Genomic DNA, 18,269 nt, shown 5'->3' on the forward strand with positions numbered 1-18,269 from the left:
GGGCACTGAGCAGCTGGCCATGATCTTCTCCAAATCATGCAGAATTAGAGAAGGGAATCAGGGACAGGCAATCTCTGTCCCAATTTTCTAAACAGGAGGAAAGGATGGACAATGGTGAGCTTAATGTCAACACCAAGCTAGAGTTTCAAATAGGTTACCAATCCTATGGCTGATGAATGCTTAAAGATGGAGAAGTAGAACTGGAAGATACCTGGGCACACTGTTCTGATGTTCCTTTGTGAGGCAGGCAGCAGACGGGTAGACCAGGGGTTAGTATAGTCATTTCACATCTGGACATAAGTCAGCTACCTTGACAAAGCAACTTGACGGACAGTTTAGGGAATCAAAGGGGACAAATGTTAACTTCTCAGAACAACCTGATAAGATAGATATTATTTTCCTCTCCTTTCTACTCATAAGGAAACTAAGGCTCAGAAATGCAAAGTAAATTGCCCAATTGGAATTTACAGAACGTCAACATATGAGTCTGGGGGAAAGGGGAAATTCAACCCGTAACAGCTGGGTTAGATGGCCTCCCTTCCCACGCTGAGATTCTCTCATTCAACACATCTGAGTCTCTGCCCGCACAGTGTACTTATGAAATTTCTGCCTATCTGAGGCAGTGAGCAGAGAAAGGGGAGCATGTTTCTGAAACCCAAGCAGAAGGCCTGCCCTTCTGTAAATTGCAGATGAGGAGAGGAAGGAAGCTGGGATTCAAATCCACGTATATAGGCATCAGTGATCTCTACTATCTCCACTGTGACCTCCTTGTATCCTTGACAGATAGTTTAACCACTATCTGCTGACCATTGACACCCAAAGGATGCTAATTAGACTAATGTGGACCACAGAGAGACCTCTCTGAACCAGCCACGGGGCTTGGTCTCTGTCCCCATTTTTACCAATAACTTAAATGACAGCATCAGTGGTCTGCTTAGCACATTCACTGGTGATGTGACTTTTGGGGGATTCTCCATATTTGGGGTCTCAGAATTTGAACCAACTCAACCAAAGAGGAAAAAGTTTGACATGGACAAATGCAAGATTTTGTGCTTAGGTTCAAATCATGTATACAAGCACAGAGAGATGAACAGCACCAACCATCAGTGGGTGTGTGGTTGCTCAAAAGGATAACATGGTCTTGGGTCACAGCAATGAATGGATAGCATCTCTGAGAGTCAGGGAGGTTGGTGATGGCCTTGCTTTTCTCTGCCTGGCCAGATCCCACTTAGAGCATCACATTTTTCTTTAGGTGCCAGGCCAGAGAGGGGCCACAGTGGCAGAGAAATTTGGAAGCTGAGAGGTTTTGAGAGAGAAGGTTCCAAGGAACAAGAGAGTTTTATTTACTCAGCAAATACTCTTTAGGCACCAGTAGGCTCCAGGCCTGTGCTGGGGGAATAAAAAAGTCAATAGAACAAGGCTCCTGCCCTCCATTGGCTCATAGATTTGCTCTGTGAGGCTCCAGGTGTAGAACTAGGGTTGGGGGAGGAAGCCAGATTCCTTCCGGACACTGGGAAGAATATTCCAACAAATAAGATCATCTGAAATGGGCTTGGCTGCCTCTTAGGAGCTGGTGAATTCAGCATCTTTGGAGATATTCAGGCAGCAGCGAACCCCCCATTACTGGGATGGTGGAGAGGAAATCCCTGTCTTACAGAGTTGGCAGATTAGCTCGCTAATCAGGGCTACCATAACAACGTCTCACAGACTGGGTGGCTTAACCGACAGAATGTATTATCTAGCAGTTCTGGGGGCTGGAAGTTCAAAACTCAGGGGTTAGCGTGGTTGGTCCCATCTGAGGGCTGTGAGGGAAGGATCTGCACCAGGCCTCTCACCTTGGCTTGCAGATCGCCATCTTCTTGTTCCCATGGCCTTCTACCTGTATGCCTGTTTCCAAATCCCCCCTCTTTGCAAGGACATCAGTCATATTGGATTAAGGCCCACCCTAGTGACCTAATTTTAACTTGATTACTTCTGTGAATACCCTCCCTCCAAATACAGTCACATTCCAAGGTACTGGGGGTTAAAATATCAACATATGAGTTTGGGGGAAAGGAGAAATTCAACCCATAACAGCTGGGTTAGATGGCCTCCCTTCCGACTCTGAGATTCTCTCATTCAACACATCTGAGTCTCTGCCCCCACAGTGGACTTACAAAATTTCTGCCCATCTGAGGCAGTGAGTAGGGAGAGGGGAGCATGTTTCTGAAACCCAAGCAGGAGGCCTGCCCTTCCGCTCTCACCAGCAGCTGGCAGGGCCCAGCCTCTGGTGCCAACAAGGCGGGCTTCAGCTGCCCCAACCTGAGCAGCTCACCCAGGGGCCCCTGGCTCTGCTGGCCTGTGGGGTGGCACGGAGCCCTGGCTGGCTGTTGGCTAGGAAGGTGAGCAATGGAGTGGAAGGACACCGAGGCAATTGAGTATGGCCTCAGGCAGCTGGTGGTGAATGGCTCTAATTTAATTACAACATCGAAGGAGGCTGCGACCCACAGAGACGGTGGCCCCTCAGGCAGGAAAGCAGCCCTGGGTGCAGACAAGGCCTGTGAATTGGTGCTTAATTAGGCACCAGGAGCCTAATTAAGGCTTTAGGACGGCACTGATTCAGCTTGCCTCTGGCCAGGGCCAGAGGGGCCAGGTCAGCAAAGCCAGCCCTGCTGCAGAGACTTGAGGGCCCAAGGTGAGAGAAGAGTAAGCAAGGTGCAAAAAGATAGGGAGAGACCAGCACAGGTTGCTGGTGGCTCCTCCCAGACAGGACCATGGCAGTCCAGAGAGTGTGTCCCTAGGGCTGGTCCCAGTCTCCTCCGGTTGACAGAGGGTGAGGTGAACTAGATTCACCTTTTTGGAAGCGTGCTCCGTGAAGGAGAAAAGGAGGGACGTCTGTGATATGAAGGCATAGGTGGCTCCCGGCATTTGTGTGTAATGGATTCTCTCTCTCTCCAATTTTTTTTTTTAAATAGCAATGCATATAGTGAAAAGACATCCAAATTGGATTAAAGGATTTAAAGTAAAAAGCAAACTCCGCTCCGCACCCCCTGTCCTCCTCCACAGAAGCAACCTGTTAAACCTGCTTTCTGTGTGTGGATCCTTCCAAAAATAACCCCTTTTTACACCTACGGAACGTGGTTTAAGTACTGCACCTTGTTAAATTCTGGAAAGTATTCCCTATTGACACACACCACCTCATTCTCCTTCACAGCTGCCTGGCAGTCCACTGTGTGTCTGGACCATAATTTATGTAAGCAGAAGCCATTGGCGGGCATTGAGGGTGTTTCCAATTTTTTGCCAGTATAATCAAGGCTACATCGATCACCCTTGTGCTGATATCTGCAAACATATGCACATCTATAGGTTTTGCTTTTCAGAAGTCTTTGCCAATTTGCATTGTTAATTTTTATAGTTACTGCCAATTACCCTCCCTAGAGGTAGGTATCGATTCACATCCTCACCTACAATTATGGAAAATACCTGTTTTCTCTTAACCTCACCAATGGGTGTATTATCAACATTAGTTATGTTTACCAATCCAATGAAAAGTGGTATCTGATTGTTGTTTGAAATTGGATTCCTTTGATTATGAATGAGATTGAATATAATTTTGTTTCTTTGGAGTGGCATCGATTGAAGCTCCAGAATCCAGCCAGAAGGCTTAAGCCCCCAAGAAATGGTCTTGCTGGACCTCCTGCTGGGCCACAGGGGACAGAGATGATACCTGGGCATGAGCAGTAGTCTCACCACTCCTGGCGGGGCCCGCCATGTAGCAGGAAAAACCCCCAGTGCCATACCTTTCTCCTTTCTTTTGGTAACTTGCTGTCTAGGATGGTGTGAGCCTGCCTTTCCCATGTGCAGTCCTGGCAGCTGCCTAAAAGGGCTTGCAGTGAAGCTGGGGTCATTTATCTCTCCTGATAATGTCCCCAGAATGAACCTCTAGCCTCTGCTTGCTGCTTTTCATTCACTGCTCTATTAAAGATTTGTGAGGTGCCCACTTTATATATGTGCCATGCTAGGATCTGGAGTTATACAGAAGCAGGAAGTCAGTACATTTGCTTATAGAATTTAAAACTGTAGGGAAGGAAAAGACAAGTAAACAAGTAATTCCAGTGTAGCGTGATAGGTGCTTGATAGGGGAAGAACAACATACCGGACACAAAACCATCCAGGGAGGTCCAGGAGGCTTCCTGCAGGAAGTGGCTTCAAAGCCAAGACCATAAGAAGGGACTGCTAGCCAGGACCACATAGGACGTGTCATGGAAGAAACCAAGATGTTCCTCGTGGCAGTGAGGCTGTGCACACTGGGTACTGGGAGAGATGTGCAGGCCCAGATCCCAAGGGCCTCACAAGCCCGATGGAGGCTATCAGGTTTTATCCTGTGGACTCCAGGAGTCACTGGAGAGTTTTCAGTGGCATGTCCATATTTGAGGCTAGCCTGGCTTACTTGAGCAAGAGTGTTGGCTTAGGCAGGCAGGGAGGCCTGGGGATCTGGAATTAGACTCAGCATCCCCATGCCTTGATCAGCCTTTCCCAACAGCCCCAAATTCTAAGACGAAGTCCTCAGCTCTCCAATACTGCAGAGATGGTGTCTCATTCTGAGATATCCTGCAGCACACCAGAGGCCTCAACAGTGTTCCCAAGGAAAGGACAGCCATGGGCTGTAGGGCCCCTGAATCAGGGCTGAGGCTGCCAATGCAGAGGACAGGAGAGCAGGAGCCCGAAAGTTCTGTTCCCAGCTTTGCTGCTGATTGTTCAGAAAGCATCACTGAGTCTCCCTTGATGACCACCTGTGAGGCATTCCTGCTCCTTAGGGACATCATCAGCTTTATCCCACAGTGCTTTTAGCTTCTTGGAGGAAGCCCTTTTGGTCCCCTTTTCCAACAGTGACAGCCACTATTCTTTCCACCTACCCAGCCCAGGAACCCAGGGAAAAAGACAAATGTGCTTTGGAGATGATTTTGGCAATCCTCATTGATTGCTGTCCGTGCTCATAAAATACGGTGCTTAATTGTCATGGCATTTGGGGTAGCCAATTTGAAAAATAATTACTGCCTTCTTTGAGATTACTTTGGCTTCTAATTAAAATCTCAAGACTGGGATATTAAAGGTGCATTGTCAATACAACGTCCCGGATGCACCCAGCTAACCTCATTTGGGAAGGCAAAATTAATTAGTTTGTGTTTTAACACCCAGCTGTTATCCTAAGGAAAGGAATAGTCTACAAGTCGGCCATGCACACAGCCTCTAAATTGGCCAGAGCAACGGAGGAGAGATAAAGGAAATCGAGAGTGATTTGTTCCTGTATAACTCAGTCAGCTTCTATTACAAGCTGCTCGTTAAGTGGCGCTCCCGTGTCCCTGTCAGACATCGCTCAGGAGTTCTTGTTTACCCGTGGAGGCAGAATCGGAAATAAGTGGGTCCCTCTGAGCTCTGGATTCATTCCGGAGCCTCATTTGCTGTTAACACCTTTTCCAGTTAGCAATTCTGGGTGAAAAGCCTGGCCCCAGATCTGAGAGGTTGGGCGTTTCTATTCCTGTCCCAGCTGGCCGCAGTTACAAAGCTGCGTGCACTGCTGGCTTCCTCCTTTCTTCTTACCTACATCTTCCCATTTTTCAATTCCATTTGAGTCAAATGTTTGCTGAGTGCAACAGAAGTCAGGATAATCAATCCTAGGCTATGCTACAGTAACACACCCTGAGACTCCAGCACTTCAGCACAACAGAAGTTTATTTCTCACTCTCGCAAACTGTGATGTGAGCTGGCAGGGGCTCTCTTCCAATCAGTGATTCAGGGATCTAGGATTCTTCCGTCTTAGGCTGACATCTTCTGACCAGGAGACTTTGAAGTTCTCCAAGGCAGGGGAAGAAAAAGTGGGAGAGCCTGCTCTTGAACACCAACCAAGAAAGGACACATTGTTTTTGTCGCAGGCTATTGGGCCAGAACTAGTCACTTGACCCCAGCCCAGTTACCAGAGATGCCAGGAGATGTTTGTTGAGTGCTGCTGTCTCTGCAACAGTGCTTTGGACCCAGCATGCACTGAGCAAGATGCCTTTGAATCCTACTACAAAGGGGTGTAAGGTGTGGTCCCTGCGCTTGGGGAGACCACAGTACAGTTTCATGTTCCCCTTCTGGAAAGCATCCCTTCCGTCTCTAAAATGACCATTCACTTCTTCCGCAGTCATAGTTCTTGAGGCCCTCAGCACAGAGGCAGCACGACCAACGACCTTCCCAGGAGCCCACAGATCAGCGGGAAAGGCAGGTGTGCACAATGCGTAAGACTGTAGCCAGGAAAGCACACTGGTGCACGGGTGACCACAGCTGCCCAGAGACAGGGCAAAAGTGCAAAGGAGTGTTGATCTGAGCCTTGATAGGAGGAGGTGCCATGAAATAGCATAGTAATGAATTTTCAGCCTGGGCTGCTAAGCACAATAAGAGAAGTAGAAACAAAGCTGATGGTAATCATCTGGAGGTGGTTAACAGTCTGACTGGGGAGATGACAGTAGAACAAAGGCAATATTTCCAGGAAGATAGGATGCACGTGCTTAGTTTCTGGAGGTGGGAAAGAGAGTTCACCACAGGGATCAGTGGGGAAAGGCATCTAGGCGAGCACCCAGCACGTGTGGAGGCCCAGCACACGCCTGAGTAACCTCAGAAGCACCTATGGGCCACTTGGACGTTTCATCGCTGATTCGATTCCTCTCTCCCCCTTTCTGGTCATAACATTGATGGCCTGAAAAGAAATTCATTTCTGAAAGCCTTCCCCTACTAAGACCTTGCTATCAGAAAATAAACCATTGTTTATCTGGCCTGTGTTAGGGCTTGTGTTCACTTAGGAAGTAAACATCGGGGGGATGTTTCATGCGGGGACACCGTAGTGGCTCGACGATCCCTGGGTAACGTCAGCCCACAGCTGCAGCCAGCTCATTCCCAGCCTGGGGAGTTGCCATGGGGTGAAAAATGCTCAAGAACCAGGAGCCTCAGACGCCTGTGTTTTATCCAAACTCTGTCTAACCAGCTGTTTGAGAAGCTTGTCTCTTCTCAAGCAAGTCACACTGGACTCCCGTGATTTCCTTTCTAAAATGACAGAAGAGGACAAGTTCAGTCTAGGAGGCCCATGCATTCACCACACAGACATGGCCTGTGGGATCACCCAGTAAGGCCTCACATGGTGTTGTTTTGTTTTGTTTTTGAGATGGAGTCTCGCTCTTGTCACCCAGACTGGAGGGCAATGGCGCAGTCTTGTTTCACTGCAACCTCTGCCTCCCAGGTCAAGCGATTCTCCTGCCTCAGCATCCTGAGTAGCTGGGATTACAGGTGCATGCCTCCACGCCCAACTAATTTTTGTATTTTTAGTAGAGACGGGGTTTCACCATGTTGGCCAGGCCAACTCTTGACCTCAGGTGATCCGCCCGCCTCAGCCTCTCAAAGTAAAATTTTAATTAGTTGCCAACATTTAAAAATTTGGAGAATTTGCATAAAAATCCTGATTTCTAATACTCACAAAAAAAAATCTGAAGATCTGGGACCACCATACTCAACAACAGTTAAGACTGGCTACCCGTCACGATGCCCCAGTCCTCACCATTCCCTATTGCCTTCACAACACTGAGGCTGGGTGTTCGTTTTTCTTACACATGTCCCAAATCCCAGCTTGCTCAGTCACATGACCTGCAAGGCTGCTGAGCTAACTGAGCTCCCCAGTCCCAATCACCTTTAAAACTCTATGACTATATTCCTGACACTTCTTCTTTTTCTCTAAATATATCTCATTCTTGGGTCCTTTTGGCAGAACCACCCACCAGTCATCACAGGAGTTCTTAGGCGTAGCTGCACAGTTGAATTACTGGAGGAGGCTGTGAGAATCCCAGTGTCTAGGCCACACATGGTAGTGAGATCCAGGCAGGTTTAAAGCTCCAGATGATTCCAGTATGTGGCGTAGGTTGAGAACTTCTGCATTAGAGCTGAAAATGCAATGGGCTAGTTTAGGAGGGGGTGAGCTCCCTGTTATGGGACGTAGTTAAGCCAAGGTGCATGAATACTTTGCAGGGATCTGTGAGAGGATCTCAGCATCAGCTGCTGCTCTTCTGAGATTCTTCTCCTCTTTACAGTCCCCCTGCCTTTGCCCCTCAAAGCCTCCCAAGCTTAGCTCCATTGAGCGTAGATGCTGCCGAGGTGGTCTAGGCAAGGGCTCCTTATCCAACAAACCCCAAGCTCAGCATCAAACATCCCCGAGCCAGCACCATCCCTCCTGCCTCCTACATATTAGCTGATGACTAAGCAAATGGCTGTGTGGGGTAGTCCCAGGACAATCACATTAGACCAACCACATTCCTAGCCACCCACCTATCTGTTGGGTCTGCTTCATGAAGGTGAAAGAACAAGGACTTGGGGTCAGAAGGCCTGAAAGGAGGACCTGGCTCTTCCCCTTGCCATCTGAGTGTGTTGCTCAATCCTCGTGCCGTGTGGAGCCTGGGTCTGAAGTGTGGGCCTGAGTCGAGGACACCCTGTAAAGTGGTAGGTGAGGGTAAGATGCTGAGAGAGGGCCAGATCTCAGCTGGGTGATACAGAGGGAAGGGAGGAGCTGTGCAGTGTGGTTAGGAAGGTTTGGAGAGAGAGAAAGGGGCATGAAATGGGCCTTTCAAACGAGACATTTAGCCCAGAGCTCAGAGCAAAGTGGAGACATGGGCCACTTATCTAATAACCCTGATCACAACACAGCCTCCTAAAAATTCCAAGGCATCTTGGGAGTTCTTGAGAGTGGCACCAGTTCTGTACGTGGCCAGTGGGACACCCCACCCATAGTCTGCCCCTCACATTCCCAGAACTTCTTGGGGACTGGTACCACCCTGCCCCAGCCCTCTACCCCACCCCATAGAAAATTGGCTGTGTTCCCCTGGAATCACAAATATAAGAGGAAAAAGCCCCAAAAATATATATCTCTTCTGGGAAGCATCCTTTCCCATTCTGAAATAACCATCCACTTCTTCAGCCGTCATGAGCCGTAGCACAGAGACAGCAGGAGAGATAACCTTCCAGGACCCCAGAGCTCAGTGTGTAAGGCAGGCATGGACACTGCAGCCCCTGGCGCACAGGTCTCCATGGGTGCCCAGAGGGACAAACTTAGCACAGCTCAGAGATGGGCAAAAGCTCAAAGGAATCTCGATCTGAGCCTTGGTAGCAGGAGGCACAAGGAAATAGCGCAGTGCCATGGTAGCTGTGGGCCAGACCTTCTGGGGAGGGTGCAAGTGTTGGTGGGAGCTGAAGCTGGAGGGTGGCATGGGCCAGGTCTTGCAGAGTTTCTGAACTATGGAACTTGGATTGTATGTGGAGCAGGGAGAGATTTCGGAGAAATGCCTGGGGGGCTACTAGGTGGAGGACAGATCACGGTGATGGGCTGCCACTGCAGAGACTTCTGAGAGAGAGCACAGGGAAGAAATGACGAAGATCTCAGTGTCCACAAACACTTGCTCCTGTTATTTTTCAATTGCACTGTGTTTGCAGTTACCAGCCAGAGCCATTGCCCTGTTCTGTGTCTGCCTTTGTCCCTCCCTTGGGTTTCCAGTTGAAAAATTCGGCTGCAAGGAAGTTTCTTGGCCCAGACAGGATGAAATCAGAGAAAGTGCGAGGAAAGGGGTCTTCGAAAGACAGGCTTATGAAACAACCGCGGTTGTCTAGGGGCCACCCAGGAGGCTCCTGTCGTGCCCGGGAGAATTGTGTTCACTCCGATTCTGGCCACCTAGGACCACAGCCTTCATCAGCAATGTCGAAGGGGAGATTCAAGTCACCCCAGCCCCATAGTCGGGATGGGGGGTGTGAGAATGAGGATTCTCAAAATGCATTTTATTTCATCAATTGTTACATGATTAGGTGACTCACTGAACTTACATAGGTTATTGATAATCTATAACCTCATCTGATTCACAGGCTAACACCTCCTACAAACACACAAACAAAAAGAATTTAAGGTCGACACTGTGGGATGTTTTATGGGTTTCCTTTTATGAGCTGCAAAAGGAACAATTTTGCAAAAATAAAGAAGTATTTGGGCTTCTAGAAAACCTGTCCCTCCCACCCCAACCTTTCAGCTAAAAGCACTAAATCATATTAAACAGTTTCATCTTTCAGCAATATGTAAATGTTTTCTCTGACATATCTTTACTTCTGGCCTGAATTTAATGGGTGTGTTTGATTATACAGTCACATGCATCTCTGTGGAGATGTCAACAGAAACCATGCTGGCCTTCACTTTAGTTAGGGAGGGCAAACCATGGAGTTTGCTTGAGGACAGAAAGATGTGAATTGTGTCTGGTCTAGAGACACAATGGTAAGAAATTTGTGGTAAGGAAAATGTCTTCCCACCAAGCCATAAGCATTGCCTTTTAAGGGATTCAGCCTAGGGTAAGTGGAAGCTTTTACTAGAAATAAAGACATTAGTCCACACATCAGCATGCGTTCTGAGTCCCAGAGGGAGAATAACTGTGATGGAAAGTAAGATGATGACAAATAGAATGGATGTTTTCCCACTTTGGGAGAAAGTTCTAGATTTTCTTGGAATGTTGAGACCTGGAGGATATCTTGGAGATCACCTAGACTGTGACTCATCATTGCATAAATGTGAAACATTAGATTCAGCAGAGAGATGTGACTTGCTCAAAGGCACACAGATAGTTGGTGACCAAACTGTCACTAAAACTCAGGTCTTGAGTTACTTCCCCCCTCTGAGCATGTTTCTTAGTCTGTGGAATGCACATAGTCTCTTCCTCACTGCATTCTTGGCTAAGGTGCACCCTGCACCCTTCTCTCTTCACTTCTCTTTGTTTCCTCGCATAACCCTTTAACAGAGGACTTGAGGCAGGAAGTGGGGACTCTGTTTCAGAGGTGGATACACCAAGATGTAGTGAGCAGTCTTTAGAAGAAAGAGAGTGGGCAGAACCCAGCCTTGCATGGCAAACCAGTGTCCAGGGCCCCCAGGGTAGTCACCCTTGGTCAGAGATGGGTATCAGAGAGGGGGTCCTGCAGCAGGGACAGCAAGGAAATCTGAAGACGCTCAGGAGGCAAGGATGGAATCAGGAATGCAGATCCGCGAGGGGACGCCCTGTGGGACTCTTGGAAAGGCAGCAGGCACCACACAAGAGCCAGTGGTTTCTCAGAGGTCAGCAAACTGCTGCTCAAGGGCCAAGTCTGGCCACACCCATATGTGTTGTCTGCGGCCCTTTCATGCTACAGCTACACAACGGTCAAGTAGTATTGGGATTGTTGTGGCCCAAAAGCCAAAAATATTGATCATCTAGCCCCTTACAGAAAAAGGTTGCCAACTCCTGCTTGAGCTGTCCACGGGCCTGAGTTCAAGTCAAGTGCTGCCCCTTTCTATCCAGGTAACCTTGGGCAAGCCACTTTTCACCTCAGAGCCCCATTTCTGCATCTGTACCCACAACAGGTTTGTTTTGAGAATTTCATAAACTATTGTCTGTGACCGCATCCAGGCTAAGGAGCAGTTCAGTTGCTTCATGTGCTTGTCAGTCCTCTGTGGAGGGAACCAGGGATGTGTAGCTTGATCGGTCCCTGGAGTGGCAGAAGGCAGGCTGCTGGGCAGGATAAAATTTTTGTCTTCCTGGAAAGGATGACTCACAGACCCATGTTTCTTTTTTTTTTTTTTTTTTTTTTTTTTTTTTTTTTCCTATTTGTTCTTTTTTCCAGATACTGGCTGACCAACAAAGTCCACATCAAAAGACCCACCACCGGCCTCTTGATGTATACCCTGGCCACACGTTTCTGCAACCAAATCTACCTCTACGGCTTCTGGCCCTTTCCGCTGGATCAGAACCAGAACCCAGTCAAGTACCACTATTATGACAGCCTCAAGTATGGCTACACCTCCCAGGCCAGCCCGCATACCATGCCCTTGGAGTTTAAGGCCCTCAAGAGCCTGCATGAGCAGGGGGCTTTGAAACTGACTGTCGGCCAGTGCGATGGGGCCACGTAGGGTGGGCACCCCATGGGACTCAGTGGCTCACATTTCCTGCCAGCTACACCACAGGCAGATGGGAGTCGGGGTGGCACAAACAATAGAACAAGCAGGCTAGTGGTTTTCTTTGTTAAAGTGTAAAACAGTGACCAGAATATATATATCTATACCTGCATATATATATTGACCTGAGTATTTATAACTGTGTGGTGTTCATCTAGCATTAGGCAGATAGGCCACAGGAAGAAGGTGTGGAGAACCCACCTGAACCAGATTGAGACTCAATCCATCTTTGGGGGTGGAAGGACTTGACATGAAAAGAAGCCAGTCCCATGACTTTGGATGACAAACTGCCTCCTGGCTTGGAGGGATCTTTGGGCTCATGGATGAACGGAGAGCCACCTGTTGTCAGCTGCCCCAAGCCTCTGGGATATGTGGATTCGGGGAGAGCTGAGGCCCAGAGGGGACACTTGACCCAGTCTAAAGTGGGTGCCATTCACGGAGGAGAGGGAGGTTGGAGAGTTCAACCGGGCAAAGGAGCACAAGGAAACCAAGCAGCAGAGGCCCCATCAGCACAGAGGGCCTCGTTCCACGAACGTAGAGTTGGACTGCCTAAGGGACAGCATGAATGACTCACACGTTTCAGACAGGCCTCCACGGCTATGGAGAGAAGGCTAGAGGAGACACAATGGATGGTTCATGTTCTGGCTTAGCAAGAGCCACCAAGAACTTTGGGTGAAGCAAGCAGATGACAATGAAGAGGAGTAATGTTCCGAATCATGTTTTTGAAAAATCAAGACCTCCTGTTAAGGGCCCACTTGACCCTAGAATAAGGCAGGAGAGTGTCTAAAATCTAGCTGCTTTGGGTGTTTTTTAAAGCAATGTGAGTCCACTGAGGAGGAAGAGACCCTGGGATTTCACCCTCTGGGTTAGTCTCTGTCTCACCCTGTTAGAATGTCACGAGGGACTGTACTGTCCCCTCTGTCACCAGGGAAGCCACAATGAGAGCTTGAAAGGGTGCTGTCAAGATAAATGTCATCCTTCTTAAAATACATATGATTGCCTTTTTGGGTGCCTCACAGAGCCCCAGAGTGTGAGACCTGAAAGAATGTTCAGCATCTAGCTCCATGTCCCTGCAACCACTCTCTGTTTGCCTTCTGCATTCTGCACTCTGCGGGGCCTTTGCAGCCAGACTGCTGTGTCAGTGTTACTTTCTTGTCACTTTCCTACCCTGATGGTCACACTAGCCCACACCAACCTCCGACATTGAGGTTTTCATCTCTGCAGGGAGAGGTTCCAATGTCCACCCCACCCCCAGGCACCCGCCTCTTCCCACAGAAGCAATTTTAGACTTTTGCAAAATTCTTTTCCCCTTATTGAGATTAATATTTAAGATTTAAAAAAAAAATACCCAAAGCCAAATGCAGTTCCAAATAGTGGACATAATCTCCCAGGGAAATCTGGGCTCGAGGCCTACAACTTAGGGGCTGGAATCACAGGTCTCACATAGAGAAATAGCCAGCTTGAATTTGTTAGTCGTATTCCTTCACCTGATGAATAACAGTGTTTTAAAACATATTTGAAAGGTAAGTAAAAAACTACCATCTTGAAGGTGAAGGGCGTTAAGAAAAGTAATCAAGACCTGCTCCTAAGCATATGAGACCAGATGTAATTAATCAATGGCAATGCAGAACAGGACCTTGGCTCTAAATTAATGGTTGACCGGAAGGGATTGGAGGCGGCAGAACCATTAACCCTACACAAGAACACTCCAGCCCAAAACCGTGAGGAAGGTGATATATCTCTGCATTTTCCTTTGTTGTTGCTTGAAGTCTGTGATTGGGGATTTGCATTATAAAATGAATATTTTAAAAAGCAACAGCCCTAATAGCCTCTGTGGGAACTGAGTGGTTTCGGACTCCTCACAGGCGGTGGAGATAATTAATACCATATTTTATACATCTCCAGAGCCTTTCATCTTGAGGATCTCAAAGACCGTAGAAGACATTTAATTTCTAAAGCTTGAAGTGCCCTGAGGAGTAGGTAGAATTTCCAGCAGGGCCTCGGTGGATTAACCAAGGCCTTGGATTCCAGAATGTTTCATGGTAAGCACTGTGGAGAACCTACATGTCAGGTTCTGGAGTTGGCCCTGAGCTCTATCCACCAAGCCAGCACCCCACCATCCCTTTGCAGGGGAGTCAAAGGGCCAGAACTCCTTGGGGGACCAGAACATGGTTTTCCTTCTGCCTATCTTAGTCATGGCTCCTAAAATTGAAGCTGATGTGAGCTGGAGTGCAAGGAGTCCTTCCACCCTGCCTTCAGGTTCTCTCTGGAGAAAGGTTAGAGACCCCAGGACAATCAACATGTGCACCGTTCCCCTCCTCGGCTTGAGTCCTGCACTACCAAAATGGCCTGGCCATTTGATGGCGGAGCTCCAGGGGCCTTGGCTTTCTCTGGCTCATTGTCCTTCTCCATCTGGGCATGCACAGTCGGGGGCCAATTGTCCTTCCCTGCCCATTCAGAGTTCAATTTGAGCCTCCACTGCAGTTCCTGGTGTGGGCCAGCTGGTGTTGGGTGGCCCCAGGGAGTCACACAGCCTGTACCCGGCCCCCAGATCCTCTGCTGTAACTGCAGGGTCACAGGCATCCCGGGAGAATGGGCCTCCACCCTCAGCCAGCCCTCACTGCTGACAGGCACCCCTCTGTCACCTCCTGCCACCTGTCAGATACCCAGCCTGCCCGCCATCAGCCACCCAAGTGGTTCCGACCTCCATTCACCTCAAGCCCCAACAGGCCCCTGTCATTCCACTTCATGGAAGAGACGGAGCCTTCTGAAATGAGATCTACCCTGAAAATCTCTTCTCCTTCCCCTTTCTGAGAAACGTCATCCCCACCAGTTAACGTTTCCTGTACACCCTCTCCCTCTCTCATCCATCTCTGTTGCCTCTGCACATCAGCACACACTGACTCCACCTGGGCTGGCTCCTGCCGCCTCTTCCCTACCTCCTCCACTAGCCGGAGGAAGGGCCTCCAGCACCCACGACTGCCCTTCCTCTTGATGCCCCTCGGCTTCCCCCCAGCCTGGCAGCAGCGTCCCAGCGCCTCCACATTGCCCCTCTCACCTCCCAGCTCTCCACGCCACTTGGCTCTGCAGCGACCCCTCCTAGACGCTCCCTGGCCCCTCGGCACCCAGAATGCCACATTCTTGTGTTTTTTTCCTCCTTCTTTCCCAATCCCTCTCAACCATGTATTTATTTATATATGTATGTATTTTTTTATTTATTATTTATTTATTGAAACCCCTACTTTGATTGACAAAGGAATCAAGGTAGATCTGACCAGTATTCCCCTCTCTTCTCCTTGTCCCACCACATGGACATGCCTTACACTGGCGTCCTCTCCTGAGTCCCTCCGCACTCTCCATCAGCAACCTCACACCTGCCTTCAGACCCGGCTGCAACTTCCTAAGCTGCCCCTGCCCCAGCTCCTCTCTGCAACCCAGCCCTCTCCTGAGCTCTAGGCTGGGATTACACCCGCTGGAGGGACACTCACCCCATCTGCTCCCACGGCAGCACCATCAACTCAACAAGTCAGAAGCCAAGTGGATCATCTGTGTCCCCTTCCCCCACAATCCCTCCTTTTTCTACTAAAAGACCCGTGATCCCGTCAGCCACCCAGTCTGAGATGTTGACGTTATCTTCGACTATTCTTCCCTGTCCTGCCTTGCTAATTCTTCCCACTAGCACTAATCTCGACTCTTTGTCACTTGGACTATTTCAGCAACAGTCTCATCTCCCAGATTACCTCTGTGCACACTGACACATGGTCCCGTCCATCCTGAACATGCACAGTGATTTTCCTCTCCCGTTGCACACAAACCTTTAAAAGTTCCCCGGCCCGTGAACAAATGTACAATTCTCTATTCTGACATTACAGACCACCGGATAAGGCCCCATTCTTCCTTTACACCCTCCCCTGGTCAGCCTAGGAGAGTTGTTTTTCCTGGAAAGGGTGCCTGCGTTTTACTGTCTCTGTGCCTTTGGTCTTGCTATCCCCATCCCCTGGAATGCTCCCTTTTCTTCCCTTCAAAGCCCATGCGGAAACCACTTCCTTCATGAAGCCCTCCCTGATGTACCAACCACTGGGATCTCTCCCTCTGCTGAACCACCGTAGCACTTTATTTGTACCTTTCTCATGGCACTTACCATATTCTGCCTTGTATTATAGTTATTTGTGCACTTGTCCTTTGACTGTTCTTAGACTGTAAGCTCGCCAAGGGCAGGGACTGTGTTTTATTCATCTGTATCCATCACAGCACTAGGCGTGGTGCATAGCACACAGCAGTTGCTCAATAAATGTTTGTTGGATTAAATCCTTAATACCTGTAGAGGGCTTTATACTTAAGGAAGTCATTTTGCATCTATAATATCACAAGAACCTCTGAAAAATCATGTGGGTTGGACCAAAGCAGAAATCATTATCCCCGTTGTATAGGTCATAAAACTGAGGCCAAAAACCTGCATGAAGCCTCACGGCTTCCTGGTAGAATGTTCATCCAGGTCTTCTCATCCTCACTTCAGGGCTTTTCCTGTTCATCTTTGTGGTTGGATCTCTGTAAACTGAAAACTAGCCCTATGCAGAGGCCTAGACACAGAGACCCAACAAACCTCAGCATGAACCCCATCAACACCGGCAAAATCTCACTCCTTTCTGGGAAGGACGAAAGCCATTTGGGTTTTATGAGTCCTGGGAGGTGGAGTTATAGGACCCCATCAATCATTCCCACTGCTGTTGTTGAGGGTAGGAAACCATCCTTCCAGATGGCAGGGAGACTAACAACTCCAGGGGGCTGCTTTTTGATAAATCTCTTCATGCCTAATTAAGGCTCCCTCTCCAGAATGAACGGAAGAGGATGTTTACTGATGCCAGTCAGATGGGACTCCAGACATGTGTACTGCCTCATGAATGTCCTTAATGGTATCCCCAATGACACTGACAGCCTGCCCCAGCCTCTGTCTCTCACCAACACTGCCGAATGTCATCTCTTCTCATCTTTATCTCTATTCTTTGCTTCCTGTCTTCAGGGCTCTTCCCTTGGCATTCACCAGGAGCAGAGTGATCCCAGAGAGCTGAGTGGCATCCCTTCTTCTTGGGTCCCTGAGCCCTGACCTGGAGCAATGCTGTGAGACAGCAGGAAAGGAGGGGAGTGTGGAGTGGGGAGTACTGTATGCCACTCCTCATGGAAGCAGAAAACAAACAGGCTTTTGTTCTGGTGGCAGGTCATCCACAACAATGGGATGTTTCCATGGTTACCATCTAGAAGCAATATCTTAGTTGTTTGGGGCTTTATGATGGGGGTAATGTAATTTCTGTTCTTAGCAATCCAGGTGACAGGGCAATTTCCATATATAGTCCACTGAGCCATCCAGCTCCAGATCATAGTTTCTCTAGAATCATCCTAGTTGTCTGCAGCCAAAGCCCAATAGAACCACCCAACAAAGAGCACTAAAGGTCCCTTGTGGCCTTTCTCAGTCTTCCTCACCATTTCCTCAGCCACCTTTCCCTAGAACCTGGGGGATGGGAAATGGGGCTACTATGGGCTTCCAAGAACCATGCCAACAAAGACCTCAAGTTCTCCAGTCATGACAACATTTTAAAATATTTAAAAGCATTCTCCAAAACTGACCCAGAACCAGCTATGAGCGGCCATCCCTTAAGGAATTAATAGAAAATGAGGATCCAATGGCCAAAAAGTGGGAGGACTGCCATGCAACCCACATGGACCCTAGAGTGATGGGTCCAGGCAGTCATGGGGGGAGTGCAGCCCTCCATTCAGCATACTGAGGCAAGTCAAATGGGGTTGGTGCAGGAAAACGCCCTTTTGATTTGTTTCCAAGTGTCTTTATCTTCTAAAATGAGACTGTAATGGTGGAGCTGCAGGACAAAGTCAATGAAGGGATGACTGGCCCGTCAGAATCATGAGTGCTTAAGAGAAGCCGTGTGTTCCAGGGAAGACCACTCTGAGGCAAGCTGTTTTACTGCATTCTCATTCCAGTGGCCTAGGTGGGCAAGAATATAACTCACTGTAATAACAACAGCGGGACAGGTTGCTTGGCTGTATCTTGTGTTCACAAATGCCCCATCTCTGGTCAGGAGCTCTGGAAGGAGTACCAGATGATCTGAAAGCCTGCCACTCAAGAACCTAGAGGGCATGAATGAGACTTGGCTCTGGTATTTTTCCATCTGTAAAATGGGGAAGACACCTACCGACCTCCTTTATGGAGTTATTGCAAAAATGCAAATACAGGACAAGGTAGATA

General features: G+C 48.7%; 1 protein-coding gene across 1 annotated transcript in view; it reads left to right on the forward strand.

The window, feature by feature from the left end:
* The window catches only part of ST8SIA2 (ST8 alpha-N-acetyl-neuraminide alpha-2,8-sialyltransferase 2), a 70,273-nt gene extending 58,305 nt beyond the window's left edge, over nucleotides 1–11,968 (forward strand). Inside the window, 1 exon segment of the mRNA NM_001037300.1 lies at nucleotides 11,683–11,968. Coding sequence (NP_001032377.1) covers nucleotides 11,683–11,968 — 286 coding nt within the window.
* The last annotated feature ends 6,301 nt before the right edge of the window (nucleotides 11,969–18,269 follow it).

The sequence above is a fragment of the Pan troglodytes genome, chromosome 16 (genome assembly GCF_028858775.2).
Source record: "Pan troglodytes isolate AG18354 chromosome 16, NHGRI_mPanTro3-v2.0_pri, whole genome shotgun sequence".
NCBI classification, from domain to species: domain Eukaryota; kingdom Metazoa; phylum Chordata; class Mammalia; order Primates; family Hominidae; genus Pan; species Pan troglodytes.